Source organism: Cokeromyces recurvatus (assembly GCF_025118155.1).
Source record: "Cokeromyces recurvatus strain NRRL 2243 chromosome Unknown BX663scaffold_21, whole genome shotgun sequence".
NCBI lineage: Eukaryota > Fungi > Mucoromycota > Mucoromycetes > Mucorales > Mucoraceae > Cokeromyces > Cokeromyces recurvatus.
Window position 1 is genome coordinate 184,522 of NW_026251407.1, and position 25,534 is coordinate 210,055.

The 25,534-nt window shown below is 28.8% G+C and overlaps 8 protein-coding genes across 8 annotated transcripts; 4 read left to right on the forward strand and 4 right to left on the reverse strand.

The window, feature by feature from the left end:
* Positions 1–62: 62 nt before the first annotated feature.
* BX663DRAFT_516484 (ferrous iron transporter B) lies at positions 63–1,028 on the reverse strand. The gene is made up of 4 exons (XM_051528596.1): positions 911–1,028; positions 721–825; positions 365–676; positions 63–295 (listed from the first exon to the last, which is right to left on the reverse strand). Exons 1-4 carry the CDS (start codon positions 969–971, stop codon positions 210–212), a joined length of 564 nt encoding a protein of 187 aa, XP_051380763.1. The 5' UTR covers positions 972–1,028; the 3' UTR covers positions 63–209.
* A 24-nt stretch (positions 1,029–1,052) lies between these two features.
* On the reverse strand, positions 1,053–2,949 carry BX663DRAFT_516487 (histidine phosphatase superfamily). Its single transcript, XM_051528597.1, has 9 exons — positions 2,856–2,949; positions 2,779–2,804; positions 2,506–2,710; positions 2,353–2,433; positions 2,126–2,281; positions 1,866–2,050; positions 1,556–1,799; positions 1,454–1,498; positions 1,053–1,395 (listed from the first exon to the last, which is right to left on the reverse strand). Exons 1-9 carry the CDS (start codon positions 2,912–2,914, stop codon positions 1,170–1,172), a joined length of 1,227 nt encoding a protein of 408 aa, XP_051380764.1. The 5' UTR covers positions 2,915–2,949; the 3' UTR covers positions 1,053–1,169.
* A 1,112-nt stretch (positions 2,950–4,061) lies between these two features.
* On the forward strand, positions 4,062–5,040 carry BX663DRAFT_516489 (uncharacterized protein). Its single transcript, XM_051528598.1, has 2 exons — positions 4,062–4,458; positions 4,536–5,040. Exons 1-2 carry the CDS (start codon positions 4,068–4,070, stop codon positions 4,967–4,969), a joined length of 825 nt encoding a protein of 274 aa, XP_051380765.1. The 5' UTR covers positions 4,062–4,067; the 3' UTR covers positions 4,970–5,040.
* An 18-nt stretch (positions 5,041–5,058) lies between these two features.
* On the reverse strand, positions 5,059–7,509 carry BX663DRAFT_516491 (uncharacterized protein). Its single transcript, XM_051528599.1, has 5 exons — positions 6,847–7,509; positions 6,565–6,785; positions 6,436–6,498; positions 6,267–6,364; positions 5,059–6,202 (listed from the first exon to the last, which is right to left on the reverse strand). Exons 1-5 carry the CDS (start codon positions 7,472–7,474, stop codon positions 5,110–5,112), a joined length of 2,103 nt encoding a protein of 700 aa, XP_051380766.1. The 5' UTR covers positions 7,475–7,509; the 3' UTR covers positions 5,059–5,109.
* Positions 7,510–9,656: 2,147 nt separating this feature from the next.
* On the forward strand, positions 9,657–10,928 carry BX663DRAFT_516493 (uncharacterized protein). The gene is made up of 2 exons (XM_051528600.1): positions 9,657–9,801; positions 9,862–10,928. Exons 1-2 carry the CDS (start codon positions 9,702–9,704, stop codon positions 10,689–10,691), a joined length of 930 nt encoding a protein of 309 aa, XP_051380767.1. The 5' UTR covers positions 9,657–9,701; the 3' UTR covers positions 10,692–10,928.
* Positions 10,929–12,349: 1,421 nt separating this feature from the next.
* On the forward strand, positions 12,350–12,723 carry BX663DRAFT_516497 (uncharacterized protein). The gene is made up of 2 exons (XM_051528601.1): positions 12,350–12,432; positions 12,489–12,723. The coding sequence occupies exons 1-2, from the start codon at positions 12,377–12,379 to the stop codon at positions 12,694–12,696; spliced, it is 264 nt and encodes an 87-aa protein (XP_051380768.1). The 5' UTR covers positions 12,350–12,376; the 3' UTR covers positions 12,697–12,723.
* Positions 12,724–13,606: 883 nt separating this feature from the next.
* BX663DRAFT_458015 (camp-dependent protein kinase 8) lies at positions 13,607–15,401 on the forward strand. Its single transcript, XM_051523893.1, has 6 exons — positions 13,607–13,707; positions 13,778–13,861; positions 14,017–14,477; positions 14,542–14,749; positions 14,839–14,923; positions 15,017–15,401. The coding sequence occupies exons 1-6, from the start codon at positions 13,638–13,640 to the stop codon at positions 15,372–15,374; spliced, it is 1,266 nt and encodes a 421-aa protein (XP_051380769.1). The 5' UTR covers positions 13,607–13,637; the 3' UTR covers positions 15,375–15,401.
* Positions 15,402–19,432: 4,031 nt separating this feature from the next.
* BX663DRAFT_516511 (ANTH domain-containing protein) lies at positions 19,433–21,445 on the reverse strand. Its single transcript, XM_051528602.1, has 7 exons — positions 21,334–21,445; positions 21,187–21,275; positions 20,949–21,075; positions 20,673–20,875; positions 20,344–20,607; positions 20,174–20,276; positions 19,433–20,119 (listed from the first exon to the last, which is right to left on the reverse strand). Exons 1-7 carry the CDS (start codon positions 21,398–21,400, stop codon positions 19,644–19,646), a joined length of 1,329 nt encoding a protein of 442 aa, XP_051380770.1. The 5' UTR covers positions 21,401–21,445; the 3' UTR covers positions 19,433–19,643.
* Between the last annotated feature and the right edge of the window lie 4,089 nt (positions 21,446–25,534).

Sequence of the window (25,534 nt, forward strand, 5' to 3'; positions counted from 1 at the left end):
CAAACTCTAATCATTCAGAAATGACTTTCTGTAAATAAGATGTATATACATGTATATAAAAAAAAAATATGGAAATATACTATTTGTTCTTCTTTCATTTATTGCTTTTTTTTTTCTTTTACTATAATTATTTTAAACATGGAAAATAAAATGTGGCTAGAAGATAATGTACCACATTTTCTATCTTCATTCATTATATCAATTTCTATTTATGAAATTATACACCCGCCCTTTTCTTCTGCTGGAGGTTTATTGGCATTTTCAATTTGAGCAATAAGCAAGTCAAAGATTTTAGCTACAAAGAAAAGAAAAAATAATTAAAAAAGAACCTATTACGGTCAATAGAAACCGTTTTCATACTTACAAACATTTTCATCATGTTTAGCAGAGGTTTCAATAGTTGGACATTGCCATTGTTGACCTAATTGTTTTCCTTCTTCCATTGACACTTGTCTTTGAATATTTAAATCAGATTTATTTCCCACAATAACACATGGTACATTTTCCAAACCAGTAAAGTCCAAAATTTTATCTCTAATGATCTTGACCATATCGAAACTAGATCGAGAAGCAATTGAATAAACAAGGACATAACCATTCATGCTAGAAGCATGATGAGAAGACAAGATTGAATATTCATCTTGACCCGCTGTATCCATAATTTCTACACTATATTCTATAGAATTGTCAGGCACGTAAAGTTTCAGAAAGTAAAGTTACCATTTCCTCGATATTTAATAGTTTTTGTAAATGTGTTTTCAATGGTGGGATAATAACTATCAACAAAGTGATTCTCACAGAATTGAATTACAAGAGAAGATTTACCTATTTATCATAAAAAAATTTTTTTTTCAAATAAACATTAACAAACTTATTTAATGTTATATGAAAGAAGCAACTATATATCTACCAACAGCACGAGCACCAAGTACTGCAATTCTTCTAGTTTTAGGTGGATTCGTGCTAGACATAGTAATTTAAATAAAAAATAAAATAAAATAAATAAATGCGTCTATAAATATAATAAGACAAAAAAAAAAAAAAAAAAAAGATAATGCGAGCGTATACTGAATTTTAATCTTTAAAAAATGTTTTAGTTCAAAACAACGACAGATAATATTACGTAATAATGATGGGAGGGGGGAGGAGGAGAAGGGAGGGAAAAGATACTAAAGTTGACATTCTTTTTCCCAATCAACTGGTACTTGATCTTTAACTATTTTTTTGAACGCATCCAGTGTGCAAAGTGACTGATCACCTTCTTTATGATTACCTTTTGAGGCACAGCCAGGTAATTTTAGAGTTTTTTCATTGTATTTAATTCTAACGAAATGTTCATCTGTACCCTTTTGTTTAAATAATTCAAACAAAATAGCGCTACCAAAAGGAGGCCATCTATTATATTATAATGAGTATAAAAATTTTAACATTAAAAATATGTATATACATTTACCTATTATCAAATGCATCTAATATGATTAAAAGGGGAGCAACAGTACTAATAAACACAATAGATTAATTCTAAGCTTTCTCTTTCTAATAGTACATTACTTACGTATCATGACCAGAATAAATAGCTAATTTAAGCTTTTCTTCTCTTTCATTATTAATCTTGTTAATCATCCGATCACGAATTTCACCCATCAATCTACCTAAACTTAATCTACGTACTTCTTCTGAGACGATATTACCATAAAACCATTCTTTAACAACTACATCTTCTAATTCCCTCAAGAGGTTTTCATCATCAATATCTGTAGGTAATTTATATCCATGAGCCTTAGCAGCAATTAAAGTATCTATCAATAAAAGTAAGTAAGTTAAGCACACCATAAGGGGATTCTCTTTTCTTTAGACGTCACTACCTAAAACGCCATTTGCTGATGGGTGACTATCCAAAGAGATTTCATCGACATATTTTTTAAATCTTTCAGAAAGTGTTTTAAATTTATCTTGACACAAAATCGATACTCTTTTATTAAATTCCTTTGCTAACATACGAAGTCTATAACAGTTTGGATTGGGAAACATAAGATCGTCTCTTGGGTCACTAAATGTATGTAATAATAAATGATAAAAAGGTGTTGGTAAAGAATTTATTTTCATGCGAATATTAAAAACATACCGAACATGAAGTTTTAAAGTGAAATTATCAGATCTTTTACCTTCTGGATAAAGGCCTCCAGCTACTAGTTGTTGTACTGATTCTTGAGTACGGTTGTATTCTGTACTTCTTACGTAAATGATTTCCTCATCAAATAAATCAGGTAAAAATTGTAGTCTATTGTTATAAATAAGATTAATTTTTTTCATGCACGCACAAAAAAAAATATGGAGAATCCACTTGGTTACTTTTTAATATAGAAATCTCGAATACGTTCACCGAGAAGTGTCATTCTATATCTTCCTAAATTCGTCAATTGTCCAAAATAACTAAATGTGAATGAATGTTAGAAGTTACTTTTTCTTTATATATATATATATATATATTTAAATATGTATTACCAAGAGCCAGGTTTAGTTGATACAGAAGAACGACCCTCCGTTTCACTTGTTTCAATTATTCTTTGCATACGAACAGAGCCTAAACCTTGGACTTTTTCTTTTTCAAATTTAGTAATTGTAGCAAACATGGCATTATTTGCTTCACACATATCCCAAATAGATGGAATAATATTTTCTAGTCGTCTTCTAACAGGCGATCGTTCACCTTTTGAAATAAAACTTTGTTAAATGTATATATATATTTTCCTCTGCATCTGTCGTGGTTATTCTTACCATGTCTATGAACAATTTGTAAAAGTCTACATTGTTGAAAGTTAGCATGAGATTGTTATGAATTTTTAAGAACATACTTTAATTCTAAATCGTGTGGATACTCTTCTTGTTTAAACTCGGGTAATTTAGCTGACATGTCGTTTTTTTTTATGAAAAATAGAAAAAAAAAAATAGAAGAATAGAAAAAAAAATAAAAAAAAAATAAAAAGAAAAATTATCCTATTACATAATTGTTGTAATAAATAAAAATGATTACATAACAAACTCCGGAAAGGTGTAGTGAACAAATGTCAATCGTATTAAATAAATAAACAAAAAAGCAGTTTCTTGATAATACTGTTAATATATTTATGTGATAATTTATCTGCATGCATGATGCATACATACCTTATATTTTATTTTTTTCTGATGCGCGTGTACATTGTATAAAAGTAACAACAAAAGCTGATATTTGATTGGCCAGTGAAGTGACGACGCGCCAATTTTATTACGCGAACATTTGTACTGTTGTTGTTGTTGTTGTTATAGGATGATAAGGATGAGGAGGAGGGTGTAACAAAGTTCAAAAACTTTTATTTTTATTTTTTATTTTTTATTTTTTTATTTTTTTTTTTTTTAACATTTATACTTTAAAATCATAATCGGTTAATTCCAGTAAAGTTCAACATTTATTATATTATTTTATTTTAACGAAAAAAGAAAAAAAAATATATTTATTTTATTTTATTTTATTTTAATTTTTTTTTTCAATTCTAGTCATGGCAACTTCGATAAATGAATTAACAGATAATCAACAACATTGGACAGCCAGCCCCAATCGTGCTGATTATCAACAACAAGAGTTACCTGATAGTCCTATTGATAAATATTCCACTAATTCAGACGATCTTCAGCCTACTTCAAATCTTCATCTTTCCTCATCTTATTATAACTATCAACGCATTCGACACAATCTTGTTATCGTTGGTTGTTACGAAAAACCTGTCACGTTAGGACGAGGAGGTGCTTGTACTATCAAGATTGGCCGTCGTAACAGACAGGTTAGTCGTGTTCATCTATCTATTGCCTTTAATAATCATCAAGAGCAATTCGAGCTAACAGTGTTGGGTATGAATGGTGCCTGTGTCGATAACGTACAATATGATCAACACGCTGTTGTACCTCTTGATGATAATAGTTTTGTTGATGTCTTGGGCGATAGATTCTTATTTAGGATACCACCACCACCTATGAATTTTTCTTCACAACAAGAAGAAATGAAGAAAAAGGAGATGATGAGACAAGAAGAGATGAATCAAGATAGATCCATGGATACTTTCAATAATCACATTGAACCAAAGTCGATACATATGGAAAAAGAAGTGAAAAAGGGGCAAGAGGAGGAGGAGAAGGAGGAGGAGGAAGAAGAGGAATCATATCCTTCTGAATTAGTACCTGAAGGTGCCTTGACTCCTTTTGAAAAAGAATTATCTCCTGAACAAGATATGAGTGTTCCTGAAGCTACAAAACAAAAAGAAGAAAAAGTAAAAAATACTGAAATTCTTATAGAAAAGAAAGAAGAGAATGAAATGAAGAAGGTAGAAGAAGAAAAGAAAGAAGAAATAAAAAAGACAGAAGAAGAAAAGAAAAATCCTGCTTCAGATGCTCATGATTATGCTGAAGTCATTATTGATGCTCTTGGTAAAATAAGTATACACTAATATTATAGTTGCATATGAATTACTAAAGTTTTTATATATATGTATATTTTTAAAAAGTCTTTTCTCGTACTTCTTCTATGCCAATAAGTGACATTTGCTCACGTATTCTGAAAGCAAATCCTGCTTATGCAGAACAACCACGTGAAATTTGGATTGAACGTATTCGAACAGTTTTAAAAGATAAACCCTTCTTTGGTGAAATTCAACGTAAAGGAAAGACAGCAGATGGAAGTCCTAAAGAGAATTTATATTATTATAATAGCGAATTAGATCCAGTTGAATGGCGTCGTGCTACATATACTCAAGTGGGTAGAAGTGCCCGTAAATGTACTTTAAAAGATAAGCAATACTTTTGGAAAATTCCCCCCAAGTTGGGTCGTCATAGAAACTCTTATATCCCTCCTCCTGCTTCTGAACATAAAAGGCAAAGAGCTGCACGACAACAAGGTAGTGATGAAAATGTTGAGCCAAAGAAGGCCAAACATCAATAAAAGCACATCTCTCTCTCTTTTTTTTTTTCTTTTTTTTGTTTAATATATGTATACATATATATATATATATATATATACATACGTCCATACATATAAATAAATAAACGTATATAATATAATATTTGTTATCGTATTTATAATTAAAGTTTTGCACTTGTGTCCTTATTTAAAATGCAATCAGCAATATGTAAAGCAATTGTTTCCACTGTAACCATTGGGTTAACCCCTGAAGCAGTAGGAAATACAGATGCATCAGCAATAAATAGATCTTTCACTTCCCATGTTTCACCTGTAGGCTTAACGACTGATACCTTTGGAGAGATACCCATCCGATTAGATCCCATTTGATGAGCACAGAAGACGCCAGCACCATCTTGAGGGAAACCATATGCCATTACCTTTTGTTTCCAAGCAATGTAACGAGGATGATCAATACGAGATTCTTCTCCCTTTTCAAATACAAATGGATCTACGCCAAACTGACCCGTATGTAATTCACGAGCACCAGCAGCAACCAAGATATTTAAAGAATAATCAATACCTACTAATAACGATTGACGATCACGATTGGATAAAGTATAATCCACAATGACATTTTCTTTCTCATCATATCGAACGACACCTACTGAATCTTTATCTCGAGCCAAGATTAAGATGGGAGCACATCGGTCGTATCGCATCATAAGTTCTTTATGGTTTGCTGCACCTCTCCAAGGAATGACAGTTGAGAAGCTACCAGGATGAAGACAAGGTACCTCCAATTTGACGCCGTAACCATCCTTCTCAACGCTATTCTCAGCAACTGTACTCACGGCTGTCATAATAGAGCCTTCAAAGGTACGAATCTCATGATCAAAGAAACCAAAGGTGATAGAACACGGATGAAGTTTCAAATGACGGCCAATGTTTTTATTTTTTAAACCACTTCTCAATAAGATACCAGGTGATTGTAAAGAACCGGCAGCGATAACGACTTGAGCATTAGCCATTATTCTGACTTTGCGATCATAATTCACAAGACATTCAACACCTATCGCTTTACCCTCCTTAATTAATACGCGAACAACTTTAGTTTTTACCAAGAATTTTGCATCATGTTCATCCGCATCACGAAGCCATGTATTCACCGTACCGTTCTTGATACCAGCTCTGCAACCTGTAAAACAAAATTCGCATTCATGAGGTCGACCACTTGTATTTTGTGGAATATCAGCAACTGGATAGCCCAGAGTTCTAATAAACAAAAAAAATTAGAGTCAAGTTTTTTCTTTTTCTTGTTGTGAATCCTATATTTTACTTGCAACCATCAATTAAAGCTTGATTCGTTTTATTATGAACAATGCCTTCAGTAGTTGCTCCAATCCTTTCAAATACATAATCAAGGTCCTTAGCAAACTAATTATAAAGCTTATTAATAAAAATAAATAAATCAGCAGGCCTTTATATATATATATATTATGTATAACCTTTGGAGATAAAAAATAGGACAATCCATGTTTAGCCCATTCTTCACGTACAAAGTGTTGAAGCTGTAATAATAATAAAATAGGTTATAAATCAAAGAGAGAGAGAAAAGGTATAAAAAATTATATTACTTTAAGTGAAGCGCACCAATTCACCGTTGTACCACCTCCAAAAACACTACCAGCCAATATATTAATTGAACCTTCATAACTTGGAGCAAAACCACCAGTTTCGTATAAATTTTCAAATGCCTTTGATTCATCAGCGATAAATTCATTTTCATGATGATATGCGCCCTTTTCAATAACTAAAACCGATTTTCCTGCCTTTGCTAATTGACTAGCAATTACTCCTATTACATATATATATGTAAGTATCTATTATAGATAATATACTGCTGCTTAAAAGTTTACCTCCACCAGCACCACTACCCACAATAATCACATCAAATCTCATATTCTCCTTTATCTCTTCAGGATTCAACATATTTAACCTTTCAGGTATATTATCGTATTTCTTATCTTTGATCAAGTTATTATAATGCATAGCTTCACCTAATTCCTTTGAATGACTGGCAAATGCTGGATGACACGATAAGGAATGGAAAGTTTTATAAATAAGTCTTAATTGAGGTAGATAAGAATTTTTCCAATTCAAAAATATCTTTTCACGGTCTTCTAATGATAAATTCTTAAATTCATCAAAGTAACCTGTTAAAGCAAATGTACCTGCCCTTGTAGATAATAAGGACAATATCATTAATAGCTCTTTACGTTTATCAGGTAAAACGGTACGATTAATGAAACTCTTGATAGAGTCCAAGGTTTGTAGTGAAGTATTTGTTAATTGACAAAACTGACGAATTTCTGAAGGTGAATGAGTCTCTTTCAGTTTTTCAACCAAGGTATCTTCTTGGTGTTTAGGTAAGGGTGCAATAAAAGTATCTAAAATGACTTTAAGTGTATCAAGCTGGCCTTCATTGAATTCAATAAAAGGAGATACTCGAAAACGAAATGGATCTACTTCTTCTGCAAGCGTCATTAGAATTTTAAAAAGAGAGAAAGAGAGAGAGAGAGAGAAAAAAAAATCAACAAATAGCAAATCGTGACATTTTATAAATTAGGAGGTTAAATAGCTTATTTTACAACATCGTCACATGTATAATGAATTGTACGACGTATTTAATTGTGTGTATGGGGAAGGAAGAAAAAGCAGTTGTAAGTTTTAATTGACTTAATTTAGACAAAATGGTAAAATTGCATAACATCTTTTAATCCCAGAATAGAAGTGATTCCCCTCTTAAGCTTGTTAGTGTATATCGAATGATATTTTTTTTTTGTACAGAGAGTTGAATTCTTTTACTATTTTGCATTTTTATTATATCGATCTGTCTTTGAGAAATAAGAAATAACTTTAATCAATAAAGCCATGTCGAGATCGATCAATTTAAATAGTAATTCCATTATATTGAATGGCTAAAATGCACAACTCCCATTCTGTAATCTATACCCATATCTATTTTAAATCAAAGCTAAATAAATATAGTATTTATCCATATTTACTTTTCAACAAAAAAATACTACATATAAAATGAGGTATCTTATTTATGCAACAAACAATTCAGTTTATTTTATTTTTTCAAGTTGAGTTTATTAATGAATGATGCTGAATGATAACTTATCAAGTAAAATGTCATCTATTTCAGATTAGATTTGTACTGGAATAATTATATTGACAGAATAAATCCGCCGTATAAAAGAAGATCAGATATAATTATTAATAATTTTACAAGGCATTTGATTATTACCAAAAGGTATGAGGCACTGAAAAAACCGAGATTACTTGGTATTGCTAATATTAGCATTAAATGCTAACCTATGTTATATTTTGAGGGTAAAAAGCTAGTTCTTCAAGCAAAGCTATATAACTAACACAAGGCAGTATGCTTTTAGAGGATTTTTATTGCAAAAAAAAAAAAAAAAAAAAAAAAAAAAAAAAAAAACAGACATTAACAAAAATGACCAAGTATTTACTTTATTATACTTTTGATATAGACTTCATGTCAAATGTATACATAGTAGAAATAACATAAATATATATATGTGATCTTTAACTACATATTATTATAGTAGTGATGAGATAATAATAGCGCATTAAATAAAAAAAATGACGTCGAAGCAAATTCTTAATATTAAAAAGAGAAGTTTTCATTCACTTCTAGAGGTGACTTATCAGAAACAATAAAGAAGAAATAAAAGTATAACTATAAAATAGTACATGAATCGAATCCTAACAGCCATCAGTCTTACTAACAAACAGGTTAGTAACCTTGTCATATTCACTTTTAATAAACTGAATCATGTTGACCTTTTTTTTTTTTTTTTTTTTTTTTTTTTTTTTAATTATTAGTGTTAATCATGTAGCATTTCTAATAAAGGTTCATTATTATGTACTACTAACCGAAAGGTATGCAGAACATCCTATATTTGACGTTACTAAGCTAAATGATAATGCACAATAAAGTGTACACATATTCGATTGATCCTAAATTATTATTGGCCAATAGTCTTTATGAACTTAGCAACCAAAAGAAGAATGCTCTTTTTAAGTAACCATCATGCTGCCACTATTATTATTTTTCATAAATACAGTGCATACGTCTTATGTAAAAAAAAAAAAAAAAAAAAAAAAAAAAAAAGATTTGGATTGTTCTATAATCAAGTCATATCATTCATAATTCCTTGAAGACAAACTCATTTAATTCATTATGTACACATGTTTTACCATTTATATCTTTCTCTCACAGTTGCTGGTCCAATATCTGTTCTATTGAATTCATTACCTATTAAAAAGCCTTGTCCCTCACATTATTTAACAACTGAAGCTAATGTATTATTCTTCACTATCTAATCATCTTCTTTTCACTTATTTTCTTCTCTATCTTTCATTTTTACCTTGTATTTCTTGCAAAGAGGTTTTTTTTTTTTTTTTTTTTTTTTTTTTTTTTTTTTTTTTTATTAAGTTTCTTTTTTTACTCCTATTTTGTTGAACAGATCTGAGTAGTCCAGTAGCATCATTTAGATACTATCTGTTTACTAAAGATCAAAAATATAGTCAATCGTGTTAAAATCATTAATTACTTTGCTGATTTTCAATTTTATTTTGTCTAGGAAAAAAAAAAATCACAACCGTTTAAAGTAACATTAGTTAGTGATAATTTTCACACACATATTAACACAACATTTATTTGGTTTCTTTCTCATATACAATGAACTATTCACAACATGTAAATGTTAACATGAATCCTTCTAATCACTGGAATCCTTTAAATAGTACAACACCGTTAGAAGAGCCAGTTGCCTTTGAAGGTACAACATAGTACATGGAAATTAACCTCATGCTTATTATTTATTTTATTTTCTTTCAAGATTTCCAGTTTAGTTTAGGTCTTGATCCTGAGTTTGCTATGCCTATTCCATTTGATATATCACCACCACCGTTACCATCACAACCAGAAAATAACATATTTTACCCAATGACTGATTTAGTGCCATCGACAATAATCAACAATAACAACAACAATAATAATGCTGTTTTAAATGAACAAGAACAAAAGACATTTAGTCAATTTTTAGACCAATTCTTTATTGATCCAAACATGGAAATTGATCCTCAATTCTCCATGCTTGAAGAACCTCATATACCTTCAAACCTTCATCGGTCAATACAAGAAAATGAAGAACATCAACGTCGACCCAGTATTTTTCCATCTTCTTTAGATGTACAAAACAAACAAGTGACTCAACGAAAGCCATTGCCACCAAGATCTTATAAAACTCTTCCAAGTAATGGAGCTATTAGAAGAGGACATAAAGAATTATTAACAGAAGAAGAAAAGAGAAACAACCACATTGCATCAGAACAAAAGAGACGGAGCATGATTCGGACAGGATTTAAAGAATTAACAGAGATTGTGCCAACGCTAAAGAATGTCAATAACTCAAAAAGCACAGTCTTATTTAAAGCAGTAGATTATATCAACTACCTAGAGAAAAGGAATAAAAATTTAAGAGAAAAGATAAAGCGCCTAGAGTTTCGACTTCAAGCAGAGCAGCATTCAAACAGTATGTTTCAACAGAGACAACTTATAGAACTGCAAGACAAATTACACCTACATCAAAAGTTACTAAAAAGTCAACAGGAAATAGAGAATACAAGTAAAACAACCAATACTGATTCATCACTGATTAAAGCGTAATACATGCATTTTTTTATGCATTATTATTTTATTATATAATAATGATAATGTTTATGTAAAGTATGTCGTTACTATACAATAGTAATTGACGGACTATTTTGTAGTATAGCTTAAATAAATAATTCATAATCTAAAGCTAACGTAGTATATTTATAAGTAATTACTATTATGTATGTACAGGCTACTTACCTTTGATCAGAAAGAAAGAGAGCTTCATTATTATTGTTTATGACTGCCTTTATAATATTGTGTTTTCCAAATTATTTGAAACATAAATTTGATTTTTTTTGAAATACAAATTCAAGTTATTTGAAATAGAAATTCCATTTATTTGCAAAGATAAACGTAATTAATTGAAAAAAAAAAGTCTAGTTAAACAACTAGATATTCGTTTACTTTCTAAAGATACTATAACCATATACTTTCTTCACTCAAAGAATAAAATTGACTGCCTAATAATACAGTTGAAACTGTTTTATGCGTTCCGTATGTAATTATTCAGTATCAAAAGGGTTTATATTTTAAAATAATTACAACAGACAACACTTAATATATCAAAGCCTGCTTATAAAAACCGCAAAATTTTTATTTTTATCACCCTTTCTTTCTTTTTTCTCTACCTGTTATTGCCATCATAGTATGAAACGTAAAAGGAAGTCCTCCCCTGACCCTAAGGAAGAGGGGGTCACTCTTAAAAAAAAAGAGGCATGTAACAGAATAGGGAAAGCATTACTTAATAGTATACCCACTCATGGTGTCTTCGTAATAGCGAGTAAAACTCTTCTCAAACCTGTTACTACTACTACCAACTATGATGAACTCCTAGAAGTCCCTGACAATGATTTTCAACCACAAATAAAACTTCGCAAGAGAACAAGTAAGTTTCATTAGATTGAACTAATAAAGTAAAAACTGATAAAATGTAAATTAAGATCAAGAAAACTTATCATTCAAGAAATATAAAGAATATAAAGAAACAGAGCGTACCACTGAACAATGTAATAATTTATAAATATTTTTTTTGACAACAGTACTCACAGTTTTATCAGTTAAAACTACTCCTGTTAAAAAAGACAAAGGTAAAGGAAAGGCAGTTAATATAACTCCTACTACCAAAGAAAAAGGCACAATCTACTCCTACTGTGTGATTGCAAAGCCAAGTCTGTTCAAATAAATCAACAAACATTTTGGAAACTTGTAAGAAAAGTAGTAAAGGATGACAAAGAAGAATATAAGAAGATTATTCCAAAAAATCCTAACGAAACATATCTTAAGGAATGGTACTTGACTCTTTTTGATTTTTTTAGAATAGGTATTAAACAAAACAATAACACTGATAATGATAACAGATTATTTTGGTAAGTTTTTTTTTTCTTATTACAACTTCCAACTACTAAAACGTATATCAACATAGGAATTTAATTCAAACAAATGGTTATTCTGTTGAATTTCACTTTAAAAAGAAATCCAAAAAGTCAGAGAAGAATACTACTGCTGATGAATTGACTCCTATGTATTTTGCTGATGATGCACTTATTTGAGCTATAGATCCTGGACAAATTGATATTTTTACTGCTGTTGACTCTGGTACTTCTGACAAGAAGAAAAGAATCCCTACTGCTCCCAGAGATAACTTATCTAAAAAAAGAATTATTGCTTTTGGTGATGCTAAATTTAGTAGCTCTATGAAAGGAAAACTTCCTGCTCCTACTAGACAGATAACGGATGCAATTAAGAAAATGTCTAAAGAATTGAAAAAAAAAACACTTTTATCTATGTTGATGAATATTTGACTAGTCAAACATGTAACCATTGTAAAAATCAAAACTTAACTAATATTACTACAACCAAATCGAAGCGTGAACTTCATGCTGTACTCAAGTGTAACTCTTGCAGTACGGTATGGAATCGTGACGTGATGGCTGCTAAAAACATAAACTACATTTTTACATACATGTCACAACATAAAAATAAAAGACCTCGTGAATTTCAAAGATCTTCTTAAATATATACGATCTCTATAACGGTTTCGCATCCCTTACTTAACAGGTACGTAGTATATATTATATTATTATCTATCACTCTCTCTAACCTTTTCATTTTACTTTTTTTTTTTTTTCAAATAATTTCTTTATTTTTTTTCAAATAACTCTAATTGATATTTCAATTATTTTTTAATTATGCTTCAAAAAATTTTATTTAAATTATTTGAAAAATACAGTAGTTTTAGAAATAGTCAATGAAACTGAACAAAAAAAAAAAAGAAAAAAAAACATATTGAATATAGAAATATTCAACATATTCTCGAACTATATACTTTTTTGGAATTTATTACAGCATTTATTACTTGATGTCTTTTTCTTTTTTCATAATAAAGTTGATATATCCATGTTATTATCAGTTACTAATATGGTTAATCATAATGATATTATCAGATAATGCCTTATTATTAAATACTTGAAGTTTGGGTTTTCATACTTTTTGGAAAGAAAAAATGATTTTTACAAACATAGGAGTAAATATAATTTCCTTCCTTATAAATATAATTACCTCAATGGACATTATGATTAATGTCATTTACTTTAAATTAACCATCGATTTAATCACTTGTCAAAAGATTAAATTGATGGTATCTATTCTTCTTAAATTTAGCCGCACACATATATTATAAAATAAGCTGAACGTGTTTAATGAAGTTTGCTCGCGTATTAAAATCTATCAATAAAGTTTTTTTTTTTTCTGCACCGGCATAAAAAGTGAATGTTTCAGTTTATAAACAGCCTTTCTAGCATGAATTTTCTCCTAAAACATTTTTTTTTTATTTTTTTTTTTTTTTTTTGAGGAAGACCCCTTCTCTAAAAAATAAAAAAATAAAATAAAAATAGCTTATTTATTTTATTTTCTCTCTCTCTTTCTTTTTTTTTTTTTTCATTCAAAAAAGGAAACATGTCATTAAAAGTAAATAATACTAATCTGCATCATTCACCACCTCAATCGCCTCAATATAATATGCCAAGTAAAGGAATATATATATTCGTGCATAAATTTTTCCGATCTTGACTCATTTTTTTTTCATTATGATCTAGACACTAATGTCAAACTAATAAATTCAATTGAAAAACGGTGTAGAGATGACGACACTATAGCAAAAGAAACTTGTGCTCAATTTCGTATGTAAAATAAAAATTATAATTTAAAAAATAAAAAAAAAAAATAAATAATTATGTACAATTACGTACTACTGCTAAAAAAAATAAATAAATAGTGACTGTTATTGAACCCCTTTTTTTTTTTTTTTTTTTTTTTTTTAACAAACAAACAATAGAGCAACTGACATGTGATTCATTACCGCATTCACCACCAAGAACACCACTAGGTTCTTTATCGACCAATTTTAATGAATTATCAACACATGCTGACTTATCTGAAAGCCATGAGATGATAAAACATGATAGTGCGCTGAATTTAGAACAAAAACCATCAACAGAACTTAATTTAAAATGCTTTACACTTATTAGAACATTAGGTACAGGGTCGTTTGGTCGAGTTCATTTGGCAAAATCAAAGATAGATCAAAGTTATTATGCTATTAAAGTTCTTAAGAAAACTGATATTGTTCAGTTGAAGCAAGTTGAACATACAAAAAATGAAAGATCCATATTAGCTGGTGTTAAATATAGTTTTATTGTTAATTTATGGGGTACATTTCAAGATGATGCAAACCTATACATGGTGTTAGATTATGTACCTGGAGGTGAATTATTTTCTCTTATGAGAAAGACTATAGTCAGTAAAAAAAAAAAAAAAAAAAAAAAAAAAATACCTAATATTCATTCCATTTATTATATAGAGATTATCAGAAGACGTTGCTAAATTTTATGCTGCGGAAGTCCTTTTATCTATTGCATATCTTCATTCACATAATATTATTTATCGTGACTTAAAACCAGAGAATTTACTTTTAGATATAGAAGGTCATATTAAAATTACAGATTTTGGATTTGCAAAAGTTGTGCCTGATATTACATGGACATTATGTGGTACACCTGATTATTTAGGTCATTATTTGATTCGTTCTATAATAAAAGAAAGGAAAACTTCTTTACTTATTTTACTAACTTAAAAATATATATGTATATATTTATAGCTCCCGAAATTATTCAATCAAAAGGATATGGAAAACCAGTTGATTATTGGGCATTAGGTATTTTAATTTATGAAATGCTTGCTGGGTAAGTTTTTGACATTTGTGTCTGTGTGTAGCCTTCATGTAAACTAAAAAAAAAAAATGGAATTTCAATGATTTCCCGTCTTTTCCCTTGTAGTATCGCACCATTTTATGATGATAATCAATTTAAATTATATGAAAAAATTGTCGCCTGTAATCCTGTATATCCCGACTATTTTAGTGACCAAGTCGTTGATTTGCTCAAACATTTATTAACTTCGGATCTGAGCAGTCGCTATGGCAATTTAAAACGTGGCTACCATGACATTACTGATCATCCCTGGTTTAGTTCCATTGATTTTGATAAATTAGCAAAACGTCAACTAAAACCACCTTTTATTCCAGAAGTGAAGGGTGAAGGAGATGCAAGTAATTTTGATATATACGACGAAGAACGAATTCCTTATGGACTACCTGAGCCCGATCCATATCGAAAATACTTTACTGAGTTTTAATACTTCACTGTCTATTATAATAGCTCTAAAAAAAAAAAAAAAAAAAAAAAAAAAAAAAAAAAAAAAAAAAAAAAAAAAAATTTACATGTACATTTATTTTCTCTATTCTATTGCATTCCTTTTTTTCCATAATTTATTTAGCCTCTATTTTTTTTATTATTATTTTTTCCAATTAATTCCATAATTATTAAACTTTATCCCTATAATATACATATTTGGCATATACATGTTGACATCATTTATTACATAAAAGGAAATCAATGTGGGTTAACTTTTTTGGTTTTTTATACGGATATTATTTTTAAGATCCAATTTTTGACTAATTAAAAATTAGCATATTTCTGATTTCGAATACAGTTTTATATAGTATATACTATTACTACCGCCCCCCCCCCTCCTCCTCCTCCTCCTCAACACTATATAGTATCATACTAAATATGAATATATGATAGCGTATACATATTGTATTACCTTCATGTCATTTTATCTTTTTTTTTTCTTTTGTTTTTGATAAAATATACATTTATAAAAAACTAATACGTATGTACGCATAATTTCAGTCAATGATTTATGACATACATCTTTCAATAGTACTCCATGATTTCCATAAATCCGAAACTTGTATTTTTTTTTATTTTTTTTTTTTTATTTTTTTTTTTTATTTTTTTTTTTCGATCTTAACTATTTCTAGTATTTTTAACATATATATTTCCCGGCATGTTATTACCAATCAATGTTTACTTCATTATATAAATCAAAGATATAAATACAGTCATAGAGAAAACCTCGTCCGTTTTTTTTCCCTTTAATTTATTTACTTTATTTGTTTATTTTCTTTATATACAATTTTTTTTTCTAACAAAACCAAATATTAAAATTTGATCATGGATTCACGTGAATTAAATTTACCTATGTATATGCTATACTGCGGTGTAATAGCAGGTATTGGAGCCTTTTCTAACGGTTGGACAATTGGTTCTCCAAATGTTCCTGGTGAAGTTACGCATAACTGTCCAACAGGTAGTGCACATACTGTCAACCCTGCTTTTCCAGATTGTTTACCTATGAGTACATCGCTATGGTAAAATGAAGATTTATTGACATGGTAAAACAAATAATAATCATACTTTTTTTTTTTTTTTTTTTTTTTTTTTATAAATTTAGGGGCTTTGCTGTAGCTTCATTTTGTGTGGGTGGCCTTATTGGTAGTGCGGTTGGTGGTTCTATTCAGACAAGATTAGGACGACGATTAACTATTATCTTGAACAATTCAGGCTTTATTATTGGTGCAATTTTAATTGGATGTTCAGTTCATACAGCTATGTTTATTATTGGACGTATTTGTTGTGGTCTATCGTGTGGTCTTGGATCTCTTGTGATTCCTACCTATCTTGGTGAGATCTCTACTCGTAAAGGAAGAGGTTTAATGGGCTTCTTAAATCAGTAAGTTTTCGGTATATATTGGTTATTTCGTCATTATTATTTCAAGTAACACTTTTTTTTTTCCCTTTCTTATTGTAGATTTTTCGTTGTAACAGGAATTCTGTTGTCTTCTATTATTGGTTTACCAACTGCTAATGTCCCATTTTGGCGTCTTAATTATGCAATTGTAGCTATCCCTTCTGTTATTCAAATATTTTTAATGGGTACATGTGTTGAATCTCCTCGTTATTTAGTTTCAGTAGGTCGCATGGAGGATGCTCATTCTAACCTTCAAAAACTTCGTGGTTCAAATGTTTCAGTGGATGAAGAATTCTTTGATATTGTTGCTGGTCAATTGGGTGTTGGTAAAGCAACTCGTTTATTAAAAGGAAATTCCTTTGAAAAGAGCGATACGAACATGAAATCAGCATTGAATGATAATAGTTCATTTGATGAAGGGTTTGATAATCATAGTTATGGTCGTGAAGAAGCTTTAAATGAGGCTGCTAATGCACCATCCAGTCAGCGTAATAATAATGCTGCTGCTACTACTACTACTACTACTACTACTACAGATATTGAAACTGCTGATGAAGACCATAGACGTCCACCTATGAATATCATTGAAGTATTTAGGGATAAAACAATCCGTAAGATTACACTTATTGTTCTTTTCCATCATATAATTCAACAATTATCGGGTATGAATGCAGTTATGTACTATTCAACGACTATATTTGAACAAGCTGTCGATAAACAAAATGCACAATATATGGCTATTTATACAACAGTTGTGAACTTTGGTATGTCGATTGTAGCCATGTTCTTTATTGATCGTACAGGTCGACGTTCATTACTGTTATTATCTGAATTGGGTACATTTATCTTTTCAGTATTATTGGTCGTTGGTTATCGATACAATATAGCCAATCTCTTGGTTGCCTCTGTCTTTATTTATGTCGCTAGTTTTGCTATTGGCATTGGTCCTGTCCCCTGGATGATTACATCCGAATTGACACCTATTTATGCCTCTTCCTCTGTAGGTGCTGTTGCTACAGCCATGAATTGGGCTATGAATTTCTTGATTGGACAGGTTTTCCCCGTCATCTTTGATGCCATTCAAGGCTGGTCTTTCTTGATTTTTGCAATCATTTGTGCAATCTCTGGAGTAGTTACATTCTTTTTCTTACCAGAAACAAAGAACAGAGCAATTGAAGATATTGTCGCTAGTTTTACCAAATAATTTGTATCTTTTTCTCTCACACACACACATTTACTTGTTCTTCTAATTTCTATATTCTATATAGACGTTTTTTTTTAATGTATTATATTTGTATACTAATGATTATTTCTGCTATTTCATAATAAAATAAAGTTTAATTTGTTCATAAACCAATTACGTCAATTGTATTAACTACACGTATTAAAAAGATGCTTTTAAACTTAAATTATGTATTTTTTTTTCTAAAAAAAAAAAAAAAAAAAAAAAAAAAAAAAAAAAAAAAACGAAAAATACTGTAAATCAATATAAATAAAATAAATGACGAATTCTATAAAAAAGAAAAGAAACATTAGAATAAAATCAATAATACCAATAAAGAAGAAACGTCGTTATAATGGAGTTCCACGATTTGAAAAAAAAAAAAAAAAAAAAAAAAAAAGCTGCAGCACTGAGTAGTACAGAATTGTCACTTTAGTTTTTTAAAAATAATGTTGTGCCTTCAACAATCGTACATTGACGGTTCCATTATTAAGCTTATTTTGCTATTTAGATCTCCTTTCCCCTTGAGCTCATTAAGGTTTCCTTGATTCATTTACTTTTTTTAAAAGAACTTCCTCCCGGGCAATTTTGATATTTAATTATGAGCGTGCTTATTGGTTAATCAATAAAATATGTATTTAAACATAGTAGAGATGAATCCCCGAATCAAAAAAAAAAATATTTAGAAAAACTGTGATTCTTTATAAAAAACAGTCACTGACGAAGGATAAAAAAAAATTTTTTTTTAATTCAATGTATAAAAGAAATATATTCCTCGACTTTTTTTTGTTTTGTTTTGTTTTTCTTTATCAAATCTTTGTTTAAACAGGTAAATATAGAACAAGATTAATATAACAACAAAAGAGAGAGAGAGAGAATGAAGATAAAATTGTCCGTTTTATAATTATAAACAACCCTGAATTACAATTATGTTGCCTATAAGACATATAAGCTTCAGCCTTGTCAGACTCTCTCTCTATATGTACAAAAAAAAACTTAATTTTTTATGTCTTTTTTTACTAAAATAATATGTATTTTTATAGAGAGTTGAATTCTTTTTCTTTTTCTCGGTATATATCTTGGTAAGTTTTTTTTTATTTATTTACATGGATATAAATTTAATGATGATAACTATCGACGGGCGGACGGACCGAGCAAACTGTGTACCGCTCATATGGAATGTCGAATGTCGTTTTATATCTGAAATTTATCCAGGAATTATTAAATGTTAGACTTGTTTACTAATTCTTATTTTACGCGTAGATCTCTTTTATATTAATTTTTTTTTATAAAATAATATGAATAAAGTTTTTGTTTGTCTTGTATATCAAAATTGTTATTTAAACGCGTTTTTCTTTTTTTTTTAAAAAAAAAAGTTCGTATTGTTTATTATTCAATTAACAGTAAATAAAATAGTCCATCAGCATTTAATAGAATGCTAAGGGGGATTATATTGTATTCATAAGAAATTTCTCCATGTAATAATAATAATAGTGATATATGTATTTGGCATTTTTGATAAATAAACAAGCGCCTTTCCTCGGTAAAGAGAGATAGGTAGTGTGAGTTCCATTTTTTTTTCTTTTTTAAAAAATAGTGTTATTACTCCAAGTTTGGAGTTGCTGTTGTTTAGGCGTAGGATAACTACTAAATGGGTTATGATTATTATTTGAAGAAGGTGTTGCGACTAACAAAGTTGGAGGAAGTACAGTTGAATTCATTGCTGTAAATGGATTATTATTATTATTATTATTATTAAAGGATGAAAATAGATCATTGTTGCTGTTCTGATACAAGGTTGTAGGTGAAGAAAGACTCATTTGAGGTACTGTATTTGTACGGAAGGGATTATTATTTGTTTGACTATTAGTAGGTAATAAAGAAGATACAGATTGTTGCGGTGTTACTCTAAATGGGTTAGTATTAATAGTAGTAGTAGTAGTAGAAACAGGTGAGGTAAATATCGCATGCTGAGGTTGTTGCATAATAATAGGATTATAAAACACATTGACTTTTTCGTTTTCAAGACTTTGAAAAAAATCAGTTAATTCTTTTGGTTGTTCTAGATAATAAAACAATGAGTTAAAGAAGATAAAGTGTAAACGATTCTCCTTACCAAGAGGTTTAACTGTATTAACTTGATTCTCTTGAATATCAGTATCTTCTATCTTTTTATCATCAAGATACTCTTGGAGTGCAGCAGCTAAAGATAAAGGCGCCTAATGGATGACACATGTTATTTATATCATCATTATTAAGCAATATATATCTTTATATAAACTTTACATGCTTCACTTCTGGAATAGTAATATTTAAATCATGTTGAAGTCTTCTTGCTTTATTTAAAAACGCAATCGTATCTTCTGTTTGTTTTGCGAATTTTTTATATATTTCAAGACTTATTCTAGCATCTGATTTATCCATTGCAAAGTAATGCTCTAATATATTCACAATAGATTCATTCATAACTTGAAACAAGATTAATAAATCCTCTATTAATAGTTTAAAAGCGTATAAACTAATATTATTATCGACATCATCTAATATAAACTATATAAAATAGGCTATGTAAATTATTGTATATCATACTGAAAGAAAAAAAAAAAAAAACTTACATTGCATTTTAAGAGTGTATTTATTTGTTTTTGAAGTATAATCGTTTCTTTCAATAATCCATTTTTAATTGATAAATGTCTTAATCTTCCTTCTTTATTACTCAACGTATTTTTTACAAAATCAATACGGCTATTTCTATAAGCAATTACTTTTTGTTCCAAATAAGCTGTATATAAATATATATTTTGAATATGGACAACACCTATACAAACAATTAAGTAAAATGTCATTTTAATTAATGTAGCACTCATTCTGCTTTATTTTGTCTATTGTACCTGATGACTTTTCTCTTAATTTACTTGTATCCAATGCAGAAGGTCTTGTTTCTATATATGAAATGACTTTGTCACCATCTCCAGCTTTCATTAAAGTATGAATGATGATTAAAACTTTGAAAATTATCTATAAAAAAAAACAGACAAATAAACAACATAAATTAAATCAGACATTAAAACTTTTTCTTTTCTTTTTCTTTTTCAAAACCAATGCTTACAATGTGTTTATTAGACTTACAATCCAAGAGTTTTCTCTTAATCTTTTTTCTAAAAGATCCACAATACTAGCTGCATTTCCAGGACTCTGAAAAGTTAATTTTATCAATGCTAACATACATTTATATTAGACTTGAGTTTTATTGTTCATAATAACATTTTAAATTACTTTGTAAATGCTTTTGTTTAGGTGGATTATAATCAAGCCTTGTCCCCTTTCTTACTGCTGTTTCCATTCTTGATAAAAAAATAAAATTAAATTAAAAAAAAATAAAAAAAAAATTAAAAAAATTAAAAAAATTGTTTTTTTTTCAATTAATTATTTGCTAAACTCCAGAGAGAAAAACGTGAGCACAACAACGTTACACAGCAATTTAATTTTTAGTTAAAAAGTTTTTCAAATGAATATAACTTTTTTTTTTATTTTGTAAGGATGAACAGAAAATATGCCTGATAAAGAAGAGAATAAAAGTGATTGTTTCGTAAAAAAAAGAACAGTTTGATACGCTTTTGCTTTTAAGAATTAATATATAAGATTTAACTATTAGTTTCAAAAGAATTTCTTTTTTGAAGTGGACATTCATACATTAGAAACAAAAAGGATATAAATTATGTAATATAAAGATAATAAATGCCGATATTATCAATCATGATACTTTAAAATTGTTTACAAGATTTTCTTTCCCCCATATTCTAACTTAAAGTAGATTCATTAGTAGCTATTGCTTAACTTTAACTTTAGAATAAGATTCTTTTTTTAATGATTGTTTTATATATTAAATTGAAAATATTTTGTTAATTTTCGAGAAAGTGCTTATTTTGAATAATCATTAGTTATTCATCATTATTAAGGTAAACTCCCAAGTTCGATGTTTTGCTTATTTTATATATATATATGCCTATTTAATACTCTAGCTCATGGGAGGCGTATTCTGTTGGTTAAACCGTTCTATTAGTAATAGTACTATAATAATGAAATATTTTATTACCATTGAATATTAAGCACATAATATAATAATATTGGATTTGTAATCGGTGATGCATACTTAAACAAATAGTGATATAGGACCAAGTAAACTTATGATTTGGATGGAAGATATAAAGCTTGGAAGGAGGGTGGAAAGGTACTACCAGATAACTAACCGAGATATCATTGTAGAGCTTGGCTATATCCAATCTGAGTCATAGGTGACTAAAGGATAAGGATAAGATCAGTAATAGGTGTTGAATGACAGGCGGATAAAAGGACTGAATAAGATAGATGTTACTATTTATTAAATTGTTCGTATAGAAATATTCAGTAAATGGATTGAAAAAAAAAAAAAAGAGGCTATTATCGATAGTATTCAAAATATTCGATATGCATAATTGCAATAATGGGTGTTTAGAAGGTTTATACCGCTGACCGCTATTTGCCTGGAATACACTAATATGACATAACTTGAGCAAAAAGAGTATGTATCTTTGATGGATTTAAGGAATGAAAACAGAATTCTTGCTTGTAATAGTTATATTCATTCTTTATTGTGGGTTGATGAACAAAAATAATATAATGCCTGTGTAGAAGAGCAAGAGTTACCTCCAAAATTTTACCAAAGATATTGGCTTTGACACGATTCAAATTTATTCAAAATGAGTAATAGGGATGTGTTTTATAGTAAAACTGTATTCAAGTTGAGATCGGACAACTTGAATATAAAAATTAGTAAGCAGAAAAGAAGGTGATAAAAGAAAATCCTTTAGCGTTAACGCCTAATAAGAGCAACTTGGTTCATAGCTTCGAGTGCTTTGCTAATATTATTTTGTGTTAATTCCTTGGCATTGAATAATTCACCAAGACTGACTGATAGAGGTACTCGAATACGAAAATGAGTCTCTTCAAAGGACAGTAGTACTATTCAAAGAGCAGGAGCAGTATATCAGAGGACGGTGCTAATATAACACACTTTATCAGGTTACAACTGTAGTTTAATTAGGAACTATACTCATACTCTTTACATTATTAAAGTAATGATCCTGTTTGTACTATAGCAGCGATGAAAAATAACATTATTTGTAACTGACTCAAGAATTTTGGATTAGTCCACAAAAAAAATTGTCTTTTTAAAATGCAAAGATTTTACACAAAAGGTCCAAAATTTAACGAATACCACAACTATAGATTGCAGTCATATAAGAGGTTTATTTCGGATAAAACAATATTTTTCAACTCTCTTGATAATCATAATCATACGCTTTCAATTACTATTATACAACTGTACATTCTACTTATTAAAAAAAAAAAAAACAAAAAAAAACAAATTCTTTTGTCTGTTTACATATGCGAAAACAACATATTGACACTAATCTTATTTAAAGTCAAGATTCTTTTTTTCCTCTTCTTCTTCTTCTTCTTCTTCTTTTGACGCATTCAGTACTAATAGATTTTTTTTTAAAGATTTCTTCTAGTTTCTCGCTTTCAGTTATATCTATATAGGTGAAGAAATCAATAATAGTAAAATTTTCATAATGGAGAGTTTAATCTTATTACTCATGCTTTGACGCCAGACAAAAAAAAAACAGTTATTTCACATTGCTTTTAATAATTCAACTCCTCTGCTATACGCGTTTCGTAACTAAAAGATATATACTACTACATCTGTATATTAATGATGCAATGTTTTATCCATCATAGAAGTATTGTGAAAACCAATTATAACTTGAATCCTTTGTTATATTTTTATCAAGAAGATCCTAGTTAAATTTTAAAGGTAAAATTATTCTCTTGATATTTTATCGTTTTCTACATTTCAATTCTACTCTTATAAAGATTATAATGATTATGATTAAAAGAAAGTTAGTAAAAATATATATAGCATTTTATGTATACTAATTATATATTAGTATGTTTATAGATTGCTATTCCAAAATAATAATTTGGCTTGCGACTACTGAAAGTCTGTTTAAGCCAGCCATAGTTGAGGTTCTTTTGATGATACCTCATCAAACAGAATTAAGAAGTGAACCCCAGCCATAAGATTAAAGAATGTCAAGGTGATTCTTGACTATCTTCAATCACTTCCGGCAGATTAACTCTAACTGTAAAAATGCGTAGTTTATACTATACATTATTATAGTCCGAGGTTTCATAAATTCGCTTATATAATTTAAAATATATGTGACAACATAAAGGTTTGTAACAGTTTATATTATTATACAAAATGTTGTATTTATAGTAAGACTAAATAGCAAAGAGAAAGCCTAGGATCTATTTAGTCATTTAGACCTTTTGTATACAGTGCTAGACTCTATCAAATTAAAATCTTGGATTATGTAATGGTAAGTCGTATTTATGATCTTTCTATGCTTTATTTGTATTATTTTTTGAGTCTAATTACAGTTATTTGTTATTCATTTAGAAGTGTGATATAAATAGATAATAATTACCTAATAATACTCATGAAAGCATCTGTTTTAAATCCTAAAGTGTGTATTTTTCAGCACTTTATTGGTAATATGTATATACTTTCTAGATAGCAGTATACACAAGGTTTACCTCTAGTAACTTTTATTAAAAAATAAATGACTGTTTTGTAAATAATATACATAGAGTACTTGGTCAAGAGCACACGTTGTTCATTTTACACAAAGAAAAGCATTTCATAGAAAAGCCACTCTTGCAGGTTTTTATTATTTTGTCAAATTGAATGATATAAGCAACTTTAATGATTTTGAAGGACCATAAGCAACTTACAGTATGGGTCATATTCTCACAAAATATATAGGTATATATTTATACAGATATTATAAAAGTTAATAGCAGCGGTGCACAAAAAAATGCTAATTTAGTTTTGCTGTAATATATACTATTATTTGTATTGCAATTGCTATTAATACAAATAGTAACTGAAAAATTCATGCTTGTATTGTGTTATAGAAGACTAACTACTCGTAACGTCAGAATTAATTTTGGTTCACCTCTTAAACTAATGGTCTAATTACTTGTATACCTCACTATTTGTAAATTTGCCTGTGTTTATTAAAATACAATACGCTACTAAAAGCTATTTTTAAATCAATAATCTACAAATGAAGGAGGTCAGCTAATAAAAATATTTGTAAAGTTCATAGAAAAATTAACACAAAATGTTCAAATAAAAACTATTGAATTTGAATATGATAAAAATAGCATTTGATTGAATACAGTTTAGGCAAGTGCTGTATGCAACCAAATAGGCAGACGTGTTATAAAAAAAAAAAGATAGAGGAGAAGATATACAGCCGAAGTCAAATTGCAATAAATTGTTCTAAAGATTTTCATCAGTATGTATCTATTTGAAGATACTAATTATAACTTCTATATAAAATCATATTAACGTTGTATGTAAGCA

What these genes read in the sequence shown, in the direction of transcription:
- BX663DRAFT_516491 (XM_051528599.1), bottom strand. Translation starts at nt 7,474, where the DNA reads ATGACGCTTGCAGAAGAAGTAGATCCATTTCGTTTTCGAGTATCTCCT. An exon ending in ATTGGTGCGCTTCACTTAAA is followed by an intron (nt 6,499 to 6,564) that starts GTAATATAATTT and finishes TTATTATTACAG; the next exon opens with CTTCAACACTTTGTACGTGA. An exon ending in GCTTTAATTGATGGTTGCAA is followed by an intron (nt 6,203 to 6,266) that starts GTAAAATATAGG and finishes TTTGTTTATTAG; the next exon opens with AACTCTGGGCTATCCAGTTG.
- BX663DRAFT_516497 (XM_051528601.1), top strand. Translation starts at nt 12,377, where the DNA reads ATGAAAGGAAAACTTCCTGCTCCTACTAGACAGATAACGGATGCAATT. An exon ending in ACGGATGCAATTAAGAAAAT is followed by an intron (nt 12,433 to 12,488) that starts GTCTAAAGAATT and finishes ATATTTGACTAG; the next exon opens with TCAAACATGTAACCATTGTA.
- BX663DRAFT_516489 (XM_051528598.1), top strand. Translation starts at nt 4,068, where the DNA reads ATGAATCAAGATAGATCCATGGATACTTTCAATAATCACATTGAACCA. An exon ending in AGTCATTATTGATGCTCTTG is followed by an intron (nt 4,459 to 4,535) that starts GTAAAATAAGTA and finishes ATTTTTAAAAAG; the next exon opens with TCTTTTCTCGTACTTCTTCT.
- BX663DRAFT_458015 (XM_051523893.1), top strand. Translation starts at nt 13,638, where the DNA reads ATGTCATTAAAAGTAAATAATACTAATCTGCATCATTCACCACCTCAA. An exon ending in GCCTCAATATAATATGCCAA is followed by an intron (nt 13,708 to 13,777) that starts GTAAAGGAATAT and finishes ATTATGATCTAG; the next exon opens with ACACTAATGTCAAACTAATA. An exon ending in TGGTACACCTGATTATTTAG is followed by an intron (nt 14,750 to 14,838) that starts GTCATTATTTGA and finishes ATATATTTATAG; the next exon opens with CTCCCGAAATTATTCAATCA.
- BX663DRAFT_516484 (XM_051528596.1), bottom strand. Translation starts at nt 971, where the DNA reads ATGTCTAGCACGAATCCACCTAAAACTAGAAGAATTGCAGTACTTGGT. An exon ending in ACTTGGTGCTCGTGCTGTTG is followed by an intron (nt 826 to 910) that starts GTAGATATATAG and finishes TATGATAAATAG; the next exon opens with GTAAATCTTCTCTTGTAATT. An exon ending in TATTAAATATCGAGGAAATG is followed by an intron (nt 677 to 720) that starts GTAACTTTACTT and finishes ACAATTCTATAG; the next exon opens with AATATAGTGTAGAAATTATG.
- BX663DRAFT_516493 (XM_051528600.1), top strand. Translation starts at nt 9,702, where the DNA reads ATGAACTATTCACAACATGTAAATGTTAACATGAATCCTTCTAATCAC. An exon ending in AGAGCCAGTTGCCTTTGAAG is followed by an intron (nt 9,802 to 9,861) that starts GTACAACATAGT and finishes TTTTCTTTCAAG; the next exon opens with ATTTCCAGTTTAGTTTAGGT.
- BX663DRAFT_516487 (XM_051528597.1), bottom strand. Translation starts at nt 2,914, where the DNA reads ATGTCAGCTAAATTACCCGAGTTTAAACAAGAAGAGTATCCACACGAT. An exon ending in CCACACGATTTAGAATTAAA is followed by an intron (nt 2,805 to 2,855) that starts GTATGTTCTTAA and finishes TCAACAATGTAG; the next exon opens with ACTTTTACAAATTGTTCATA. An exon ending in TTAGATGCATTTGATAATAG is followed by an intron (nt 1,396 to 1,453) that starts GTAAATGTATAT and finishes ATAATATAATAG; the next exon opens with ATGGCCTCCTTTTGGTAGCG.
- BX663DRAFT_516511 (XM_051528602.1), bottom strand. Translation starts at nt 21,400, where the DNA reads ATGGAAACAGCAGTAAGAAAGGGGACAAGGCTTGATTATAATCCACCT. An exon ending in ATTAAGAGAAAAGTCATCAG is followed by an intron (nt 20,876 to 20,948) that starts GTACAATAGACA and finishes TTGTTTGTATAG; the next exon opens with GTGTTGTCCATATTCAAAAT. An exon ending in CTATTCCAGAAGTGAAGCAT is followed by an intron (nt 20,277 to 20,343) that starts GTAAAGTTTATA and finishes GTCATCCATTAG; the next exon opens with GCGCCTTTATCTTTAGCTGC.